Here is an 11,120-nt window from a genome sequence, read left to right as displayed (position 1 = left end):
AAAAAGATTGATTTTCAGGTACACTGTGACAACTTTATGGCACTGTGCAAACACAAAACTGCTCTAAAGCCGCTTACTCAGCCTTTGGCAGTTTCCCCCAGGGAAGAGGAATCCTCTGGTAGCACAGAGCCAGTAAAGTGGCTCCTATACCATTTCCCTTCCAGTTGCTGGCATAGATGTGAGGTGCCTTGCTGATCACAGAATATAAGAATGGCTATAAGACTAAAGTTAGGATCCTAAATCCTTATTTATCAGCTACATTAAAACAGCTTGATTTTCAGAAGTGCTGGGCACCTACAAAATGCCAATTAATTCAATAGAACTGCAAGTGCTGAGCACTTTTGAAAAATGAGACTTTTTCTGTTTCGGGAAATATAGATTGGAACATTTTGGTTGACATTAGTGTATAAAGCAGCTCCCATTGGCCGAGAATGGCAAATCATGGCCACTGGGAGCTGCGGGCGGCCATGCCTGCGGATGGTCAATGTAAACACTGTCTCATGGCCCATGAGCAGATTACTCTGATGAGCCGCATGAAGCCCACGGGCCACAGGTTGCCCACGACTGGTATAAAGTAATAAATATATAATATAAAGCAAGTCTTTGCAAGAGGATGGGAACAGAAAGTTGTCCTCTGAAAGACAGACTACCAAAAGCATTTGCCGTGCTTATAGGTCCTTCTGAAGCAGAGGTCCCCAAAGTGTAGGGGGCATGTAGGAACATCCTGGGACCTGTGGCAGGGCCTAGGCCAGCCCCCAGGGGGGCAGAGAGGGAGCACCACCCAGTCCCTCCCCACTCCCAGCTCCGCTCTGCTCCTGCCCCTAGCCTCGGCCACTGGCCACAACCCTGCTCCCAGCCCCAGACCCACCCCCAGCTGCAGTCCCAACCTGGCCCTCTTACCTCTCTCTGTGTCCTCCACCCCCCACAGAGAGCTGCGGCCCTGCTCCTGGCTCCAGCTCTATGGCGGGCGGGCACAGACAGGGATTGAGGGGGCGTGATCCTCAAAACTTTGGGACCACTGTTTTAAAGCATCACACTCCCTTTGGATCAATTACCCATAAATTGTCATTGCTTAAATGAATGACTAGGAGAATCTGGCTTGACAATGTGACATCTTTCTTTCCACGATGTTACAAGTAAAACATTGAAAGTATTCCTATCACAAAACGTGGCTTTCCTCCAAGGCTGGCAGAAATAATGCAACTGATTTTTTAGTTTAACAAAATGCAAAGCTACTCTAACATCTTGACCTGTTTAGCATCAGCTGTGGTGAACAAGAGATGAGAAGCTTCTTTTCAATTTATTGCTTAAATAAAAAGAGGAAATTTTTGACAGTATCTTTGGGCTAGATCAGGGGTAGGCAACCTATGGCATGGGTGCCAAAGGTGGCATGCGAACTGGTTTTCAGTGGCACTCACACTGCCGGGGTCCTGGCCACCGGTACAGGGGATTGCATTTTAATTTAATTTTAAATGAAGCTTCTTAAGCATTTTAAAAACCTTATTTACTTTACATACAACAATAGTTTAGTTATATATTAAAGACTTCTAGAAAGAGACCTTTTAAAAATGTTAAAATGTATTACTGGCACGCAAAACCTTCAATTAGAGTGAAAAAATGAAGACTTGGCACACCACTTCTGAAAGGTTGCCGACCCCTGGACTAGATTCACAAAAGAACTTAGGCGATGGAACACTGATTGTCATGGTGACTAACTGTTAGGCACCTTGAAAATCACAAGAAAAACACTGCAAGCCACAAAGCCTGGGTTAGGCATCTAGGCTCCTATCACAACAAATGGGGAGAGTTAGAGTGTGATCCACAAAAGCCAGCACTCTAGGCAGAGAGCCGCCTAAGCTAGCTAACAGAGATGCTGAGAAGACGGATATGTCCTAAAGTGCTGCCCCTCTCTCAGAGGTAGATGCCTACACCCATGTTGCAGGGAGATGTTTATCTCTGCTGGCACTCCACAACTGGGAACCCCTCTCCTGGAGTCAGGCGGATTAGATGCCCAAATCATTTCTTGTGAGAATGTGTTAAGGGGCTAACTCATGTCACACAAAATGGCTGTCAAAGGAGGTGTTACCCATCTCACTTTGTAACTTTTAGCTCAGCAGTTAGAGCACTCACCCAGGATGTGGCAGGTCCAGGTTCAGTTCCCTCCCTCTGCTAGAAGTGGGAAGAAAGAATCTGAACAATTGTCTCCTACCTCAAAGGAGGTAGCCCCAACCGCTGAGCTATAAGATATTCTGGTGGGGATTTCCTCAACCTCTCCTGTTGATGCTGTTCCACTGGGTAGCAATAATTAAAGAGTGATTAGTATAGGGGAACTGGTACTGGGTTTCTCACCTCCCACATGGTTGCCCCAACCACCAAGTTACAGAGTCATTCTCATACACTCTCTCTTTGGCCCAATAGAGAGAATTCCATTGGCACAGATGGCCTTTCATAGAATCATAGGGTTGGAAGAGACCTCAGGAGGTCATCTAGTCCAATCCCCTGCTCAAAGCAGGACCAACACCAACTAAATCATCCCAGCCAAGGCTTTGTCAAGCCAGGCCTTAAAAACCTCTCAGGATGGGAATTCCACCACCTCCCTAGGTAACCCATTCCAGGGCTTCACCATCCTCCTAGTGAAATAGTGTTTCCTAATATCCATCCTAGATCTCCCCCTCTGCAACTTGAGACCATTGCTTCTTGTTCTTTCATCTGCCACCACTGAGAACAGCCTAGCTCCATCCTCTTTGGAATCCACCTTCAGGTAGTTGAAGGTTGCTATCAAATCCCCCCTCACTCGTCTCCAGACTAAATAACCCCAGTTCCCTCAGCCTCTCTTCGTAAGTCATGTGCCCCAGCCCCCTAATCATTTTCATTGCCCTCCACTGGACTCTCTCCAATTTGTCCACATCCTTTCTGTAGTGAGGGGACCAAAACTGGATGCAATACTCCAGGTGTGGCCTCAGCAATGCCGAATAGAGGGAAATAATCACTTCTGCTGGCAATGTTCCTGCTAATTCAGCCCAATATGCCATTGGCCTTCTTGGCAACAAGGGCACACTGCTGACTCATATCCAGCTTCTCATCCACTGTAATTCCCAGGTCCTTTTCTGCAGAACTGCTGCAGACCTGCCTTTGACCTCTTAGTTGTGTTAATAAGAGGTGATGTTCTGTAAAATGAGAAGTAAACGGAGGACTTGCCGCACATTAACATTTCCTAATAATAATAAATTTAAAAAGTATCTTTAGAAGACTTCCACTCATATTTCTCATGACATTTAGCAATACGTGTAAAGAGATGGAACCTATTATTTAACATAGTCATTATAAACAGCATTTATGCAAGTTCCCATCCTCATTCTTAACAAATACCTGAGCACTAGGTGGATTACCCAAGACTCAGACTCTGTTGGCAAGGCTGGCTCCAGGATTTTTGCCTCGCCAAGCAGCAAAAAGAAAAGGAAAAAAACAAAAAAGCCACTATTGTGATCTGCGGGAGCTCTACCGCTGCCGCTTCAGTCTTTGGCGGCAATTCAGCGGCTGGTCCTTCGCTCCAAGAGGGAGTGAGAGACCCGCCGCGAAATTGCCGCCAAAGAGCTGTGAGTGCGGTCCCTCACCTTTGGCGGCCCCAAGCAGCTGCTTGCTGGGCTGGTGCCTGGAGCCGGCCCTGTCTGTTGGAATAAAGTTTTCTTTACTTAGATTGATATATTTGGAATACATAGACTCCTTGAAGCTCAGGTTTCAGTTTTGCAGGGTCAGTTCAGTCATTCAACAGTGGCACTTTTCATAAGTAAGATATTGCTGTTCTTGGCCCAAAAAAGTATTCTTTCCTCCATTTATGCGCTATTTGACTGCTTTTTTATATCCCAGAAGTAGATGCAGTTGGTTTATATGTCTAGTTTGTGCAAAATTTCAGAATCCTTTTGTGATGAAAAGTTCTGCTATATAAATGTACAATGTTTTAATTGTTATTTTTTATTTATTGTGACATCCTGTGGAAAAATGACAAACAGGTGGTATTCCTTTTGATATTGATATTTCTCAGGTATTAATTGAAAACTTCGTTCTACACCTCTACCCCGATATAACGCCATCCTCGAGAGCCAAAAAAATTACCACGTTATAGGTGAAACTGCATTATATTCAACTTGCTTTGATCTGCCAGAGCGTGCACTCTGGCCCCCCCAGAGCACTGCTTTACTGCATTATATCCAAATTCATGTTATATTGGGTCACATTATATCAGGGTAGAGGTTTGTTTTTTTTTTATCTTTCAGTTTAACAGGTCATTGCATCAGGTCCTTGACAAAAGACACAGCATATTGTAGAACACGTGAGATGTCATCATGCTCATCATTAGATAAGGATGCAAAAAAAAAATTGAAAAATGCAAATTCTCCATACAACTGTAAGCACAGAAAATAAAATAATATACATATAAAATGCAAAGACAGAGAGGAGGGTCTGATTTTGATCTGTAATTTCTAGTTTTTATATTTTTTCTATTACATCATACCACTAAGGCCCTGAACCTTCAAAACATTTATGCAAATACTTAACTTTACTACCATCCCATTATGTCTACTCATGGTAATAAAATTTACCTTGAGCATAAGGGTTTGGAGGATTGGAGCTTAACAAAAGCATTGCAGAAAGCAGAAAGAGAGACACTGAATTCACCTTATGTGAGCTAGAGATACATCATTATATCAGCAATCAAATATATTTTAATCACTTGCTCACTATACTGTTTTCATAGATATCAGTGTAAAATTATCTTAATCTTTTTTGATACATTAAAAGTACTTCACGTTGAATTGATGGCATAATAAAAAAGACATTTTGTCTTCAGTAAACAAATTTGATCACCTTAAAACAATATTATGACCTCTTTAAATCAATATTTCCATACTTTGCATAGCAGATCTGCAGTGTAATCTAGCTAGGCATCTCTTATGCATCTGTCAATGTGGCATGTAGGTGTCCCTATCTAGGCTATATTTACTATTCCTGTGTTTGTCCTATGCTATGAAACTAGGGCTTCAGTAATGAAAACTTTTCTGCACAGGTGGATCCGTCAGCTAGGGTTGCCAGGCATCCAGTTTTTGACCAGAACCCCCGGTTGAAAAGGGACCCTGGTGGCTCCAGTTGGCATGCCAACCGGGCCATTAAAAGTCCGGTCAGCGGTGCAGCAGAGGCCCGGGACTAAGGCAGGCTTCCTGCCTGCTCTAGCTCCGCGCGGTTCTCAGAAGTGGCTGCCAGGTCCTTGCAGCCCCATGCCGCTTGGGCAGCCAGGGAGGGTCCGCATGCTGCCCCCACCCGAAGTGCTGGCTCTGCAGCTTCCATTGGCCGGGAGCCAGGAACTGCAGGTGTGAGGGCAGTGTGCGGAGCTTTTCTGGCCGCCCGTGTGCCTAGGGGCTGCAGTGACCTGGCAGCCACTTCCTGGGAGCTCCAGTAAGTGCCACTGGGATCCTGCCGCCCAACCCCCTGCCCCAGCCCAGAGTCCCCTCCCACACTCAAACTCGCTCTTGGAGCCCACACCTCTGCCAACATCCCAACCACCTGCACCAGCTCTGGTCCCTGAGCCCCCTCCTGCACCATAAACCCCTCACCTCCGTCCCCACCCCAGAGTCCACACCTCCAGCTAGAGCCCTCACCAACTCCCACACCCCAACCCCATGTCCCAGCCCAAAGCCCCCTCCTTCACCTGAAATTCCTCATCCCTGGCCTGACCCCAGCACCCACACCCTCAGCCAGAGCCCTCAGCCCCCTCCTGCACCCCAGCCCCCTGTCCCAGTCTGCTGAAAGTGAGGCTGGGGGAGAGTGAGCGACAGAGGAAGAGGGGAGGCAGCAAGCAGGGGCGGGACCCCGGAGAAGGGGCAGGGCACGGCCAGAGCAGGGGGCAGGGCAAGGTGTTTTGGGTTTGTGCCATTAGAAAGCTGGCAACTCTACTGTGCATCTGTACACAGCCCCCACAAAATACGGTTCTGTGCAGGCTCAAAGTCCAGTTACAGGTGTGAGTTTGCAAGAATGCCATCCAAACATGCTTGTAACAAAAGGCTGATTGCTAATCATCACAAGGTGGGACAGATCCTTTATTGTTTTTCTACTTGACAAAAATTTTTACAGAGCACCAGTCACTGTAGTATCTAAGCGGTGCTGTAAAATTTAGGTGTTTACGGTTTTCTTGTGTTTCCTCATCATCCTTTTTTTTTCTTCTGGGAAGTCTTACTCAATAAACAAATCAGGCCAACAAACATAAGTTAAGCAATGAAAGCTACAGCTTGTGAAATTAGCTTTCGTTACATTTCTCAGACAGCTGAAGGAACACAGAGGAACCATTTCAGGTTGAGTATATTGGCCATTTGTTTTGAACTATTTTGCTATAAACTAATATTAACTCGCTTTTCAACTTGTGCAATGCTTATGTTGATTTATCTAAAATTAGACACAGATGTACTCAATTTTAGTTCTTTTACCCTGCTTATCTGTTGTCATAAAAAATGGGTTTTTCTTGTTTTCTTAAAGGTGACCTGCAAATGAACATTTAAAAAATGGCATTGTGCCCTTTTTATTACTGCTTTATGATCTAAGAAGCTCTGAAAGATTTTTGGTTTTGCTTTGCTTATTTAAAAGGAAAAATATTCTTATTTTTTATCTTAGAAATATAAAGCTTGTCCTTACTATTTTTACTGGAGAACTGTTTGGAGAATCATAGGAACTGTACAGGAAACATTCATATCCTTCAGTTGTACATGTGTGTTTGAATATTTCACCAGCTCTTTGCCAGGTGTTTGAGTTAAATACATATTAAGAAAAAATTAAAAGAACAAAAACAAAAAAGAAGTTATAGAACAGTCTGGTTAAAAATTTCCTCCCAGTTGCTAAGATTTCATTCTATTCTTCCTTGTGAGATCAATCTCACTAATTCTTCAGTCATCCAGAAAGTCTTCCGAGAAAAACAGAGTAGATGGATTTCTAATGCAGTAAAAAAAAAAAAAAGGCAGAAAAAAGCGGCAGTTAAAAAATCATGTTCAACCTTCTGGGCTTTTTTGATACATCATAAACAAGCACACACACAAAAAATATGGATGCAATCTTTTTCTTCGCCACTTTGTAAGTCACCTTTAAATTATTTTCAGAGAAAACACAGCCCATCTCTTCAGTTGGAATTTAGTGGTTACATTTAGACAGAAATCAGATTGATAACTTTCATTTAATATTGTAGTCAACGCTTATTGGTACCCTGTCAAAATATGAGAATACTGCAAAATTCTGCCTCTGAGTTACATAATAGATATCAGTTCTGTGTCCCCTCTACATATACAGAACTCCCATGGATGGCAATGAAAGTTTTGCATATATAGAGGGAAAGAAAAATATGGGAGTAAACGAATATCATGTGAATGTAAAAGGTGTTGTCTACACAGTGTTTTTATATGGATACGTGAATTTAAAGCAGTCTAGTTATGTGGGTATAAATCCTCCTGTAGACACTCTTATTTCAGTATGGAGGGGCGGCTCTAGACATTTTGCTGCCCCACGCATGGTGGCATGCCGCTGGGGGTGCTTTGCCTGGCAGAGTGCCCCCCGCAGAATGCCACCCCAAGCATGCGCTTCAGTGGAGCTGTGGGACTAGTGGACCCTCCGCAGGACCGGCAACCGGCAGAGCGCCGCCCGTGGCATGCCACTGTGCGTGGGGCGGCAAAATGTCTAGAGCCGCCCCTGATTGTATTTCCCTACTGCAAGATTCAAAATGTCCCTTCCCTGTCTTCTAAACTCCTATGACAGTTAATGAGAGACTGAAATATGTCATATGACCAAAACTGGGGTATTTTGGTTATGAGGAGGTAGTTAGGTAAACAGTGGATGAAAGATTGCAGCTAGAGACTAGGAGAAGGGAACCTATAGAACGCACCACGATTACAATCAAACGGGAGATATCCTGTGCCTAATTCTAGTTTCTCTTGTGCCAGTTTTACATTGGTGTAACCCCATTGACTTCAGTGAAGTTACTTCTGATTTACATTGGTCTAAGTGAGATCAGAAGCAAGCACCTCAATTTTTTTAGGCAGCTCAAACTATCACCAGAGAGAGCTGTAAACACAAAAGAACTCCCTGCTTTGGCACATATGTGTGAGTTCCATAACATTCACCACTGGAGAATATGATCAGTAAACATCACACAAGTGAAATGCTCCACTAGTGTAAAATGGTGCAGCTCCACTGATGTCAGTGCAGCTTTGTCAATTTACAGTATCACCAGAGACTTTGGCCCCACTGTAGCATTTCAGCCTGTCCAGGATATGGCATGAGCCCTTAAGAATCCTGTGGTGGCAGGTTTGGCAGCACTGTCTGAAACATCCCTGATCAAGAACAGATAAACACTAAATGTTGTTAAAGGGTGGTTTTAGTTACTGAAAATGACTGGCAATGTTGGTGAGATGTAGATGAAAAAATGTTATGTATACAGCCTTATTTGTTAGAAATACAACCACACCCAAATGAAGGAACTCACATTTGTTGGTTGATTTGTTCCCTTTTCTCCACTATGTTCCCCTGCAGGCTGTAATAATGATCCCTGTGCTATTTCCGCTGCTCTTTGGATATATCCTTTCACTGCCAGACTGTCCCCAGAAGTGTTTATGCACCCCTTCGCTAATGGATTGCCGGAGTGCCAGTTTATATGAAGTTCCACATGGTATCGCTCAAAAAACAGAAACGTTGATCTTGAATGACAACCATTTAACCCTCATTTCTCCAGAAGTGTTTCAGCACCTTCTCAATCTCACGTTCCTTGGTTTAGCCAACAACAAGCTGTCACTTCAGAATGACTCTTTTGACAATATCGGCAAGAGCATCCTCTCTCTGGATCTCTCTGGGAACAATTTCACAGACTTGCCGTCAAACTTGTTCAGGAACACAAAGAAACTGGTTTGGTTAAACTTAGCTGAAAACAGATTGAGTCTTCTGGACAGTACAATTTTCAGCTCCCTAGAAAAACTCACCTATCTTGACCTCTCTAATAACAGGCTGAAGATGCTTGCACCCATGTTTGTGGGGCTTTCCCAGCTTGATACCTTAATGCTGGCTGGTAACCATCTCCCCATCATACCACAGGGAGTTTTTGATCCCATTCCTAACCTTAAGATCCTTGTTCTGTCCCACAATGAAATAAGCCATTTGCCTGAGGGTTTGTTTGACAACCTGAAGAGTCTTAATGACTTGCTGCTAGATTATAATAATTTTACTGAGATATCGCATGCTATATTCACAACCCTCCACAACCTAGAACATTTTTCAGTTTCTAAAAATAGAATCCAAACTATTCCACCTCTCTTGTTTGCTAGCAGGTTTACCTTAAGAAAACTTGACTTGTCTAGTAATTTACTCTCAGAGCTGCCTTCTGACTTCCCTTCAGGGTTGGAGCAGCTGGAAGTTCTTAATTTATCTGCAAATTGTATTGGTAATGTTCCCAAAAATCTATTTATAAATAATACTAAGCTAGAGTTTCTGCATTTGGACAAAACTTGTCTCCATACTCCACCCATTTTTTCAGGCCTTCAAAATCTGATTGAGTTAACTGTATGTTGTAATGGCATAAAAATCTTACCAAAAACATTCACTGACAACATGGCTAATTTGGAACTATTGGATCTCTCCATGAACGATATAAGAGAAATAGAGGATGATGCATTTGAGATGAACCATAATATCACAAAAGTAATTTTGACTGGGAATCCAATTTGCACAACTGAACAATTTATGCATTATTCTTTTAAAGGACTAGACTGTAGCAGTAAAATTTAAAGGATTGTAAGAACTGTACTTCCGCTACCTTCAATAAAAGTCTAACATACATATTGCAAGAAGCATGATTATTTCTGAACTACAAAGGGCCATCCTATAACAGTACAAGCATTAATACACCATACGAACTCACTGCACTGTCTGGTAGTTTAATATAATAATGGATATGTGGCACGGTACAAAAGCCTTTTGGAATTTCACAGGTTAACTTCCTCAGGACTAAGGTATTGTGATAAGTATAGCAGATGTGAAGTTTATTATAATAATTTTTATATTTACATTTGTGTCCCTTTACTATTGTATGTCTCTCCTAGTTCTTACAGCATCGTTAAACCACTGAGCTATGAGTATATACAGACACACATACATATATTTGAGGGACAATATGATGGTATGAGTTTGAGATGGCTACATTTCTCATGAGTGTTGAAGCCACAAGAATTAATCTGGTCATCTCAGAAAACATTGACATGACACTATTTATTTTGTTTATGACACAGTGCCTTCGATCCCTCCAACTAGGAAGCCAGATGCCTTAGTTACCAGGGTACCAATTACCTCTACAGAGGTACATACGTGATTAAACTCCAGACTTAGTGGCTAAATCTGACTTTTAGCCTCCATAAAGCTACAAAATCAAGCTGGAGGAAGACATGTAAAAGGTACTTGCCGTATAGCTTTTAGCTCAGGGGTTAGAGCATTCACCTGGCATTGGGGAGACCCAGATTTAATTGCCACCTCTGCCACAGGGGGAGCAAAGGCTTCACCCACCAAGACATGGTAGGGCTCCCTCAGTCTCTCACATTGAAACTAACTAAAGAGTTATTGGGGCAGGGGAATTTAACGCTGGGTCTCTCATGTGGGTGGCCTAACCACAGGGCTATGGAGTTATTTCCAGTTGTGCTCTCTTTCCCTCTGTCTGGCCCAATGAGTGCTGCACTGTGGAAAAATACTTAAATAGTCATTGGGATAGAAAGTGAGAGCATGAGAGACAATGACTCTGATTGGTAGCCTGTAGGGTGACCAGACAGCAAGTGTGAAAAATCGGGATGGGGGTGGGGGGTAATAGGAGCTATCTAAGAAAAAACTCCAAATATCAGGACTGTTCCTATAAAATCGGGACATCTGGTCACCCTAGTAGCCTGGTAGGTAGGACACTCACCTGGGACATGGGAGACCTGGGTCTAGTTCCGTCTTTCAATCACACTTTCATTATTTAGCCACAGTGGATCAGCTTTAACAGGAGAGCTTGAGGGAGCCCCATATCAAATATCCTATAGTTCTGTGGATGGAGTATGTACCTTAGAGGTAGG

The 11,120-nt window shown here is 43.2% G+C and overlaps 1 protein-coding gene across 2 annotated transcripts in view; it reads left to right on the top strand.

Moving 5' to 3' along the window:
* Positions 1-4,373: 4,373 nt before the first annotated feature.
* The window catches only part of TMEM241 (transmembrane protein 241), a 117,759-nt gene continuing 111,012 nt past the window's right edge, over positions 4,374-11,120 (top strand). Inside the window, exons 1-3 of one of the 2 annotated variants that reach the window (XM_030552913.1) lie at positions 4,374-4,405; positions 6,224-6,344; positions 8,563-9,841. In XM_030552913.1, the coding sequence (XP_030408773.1) occupies positions 8,572-9,807 (1,236 nt within the window). In that variant the 5' untranslated portion in view covers positions 4,374-4,405; positions 6,224-6,344; positions 8,563-8,571 and the 3' untranslated portion in view covers positions 9,808-9,841. Of the gene's footprint in view, positions 4,406-6,223; positions 6,345-8,562; positions 9,842-11,120 lie in introns of those variants that run through there. The other variant, XM_030552914.1, reaches the window with a different exon arrangement.

Source organism: Gopherus evgoodei, chromosome 2 (genome assembly GCF_007399415.2).
Source record: "Gopherus evgoodei ecotype Sinaloan lineage chromosome 2, rGopEvg1_v1.p, whole genome shotgun sequence".
Lineage (NCBI taxonomy): Eukaryota > Metazoa > Chordata > Testudines > Testudinidae > Gopherus > Gopherus evgoodei.
This window is presented reverse-complemented; position numbering and strand designations above follow the sequence as displayed.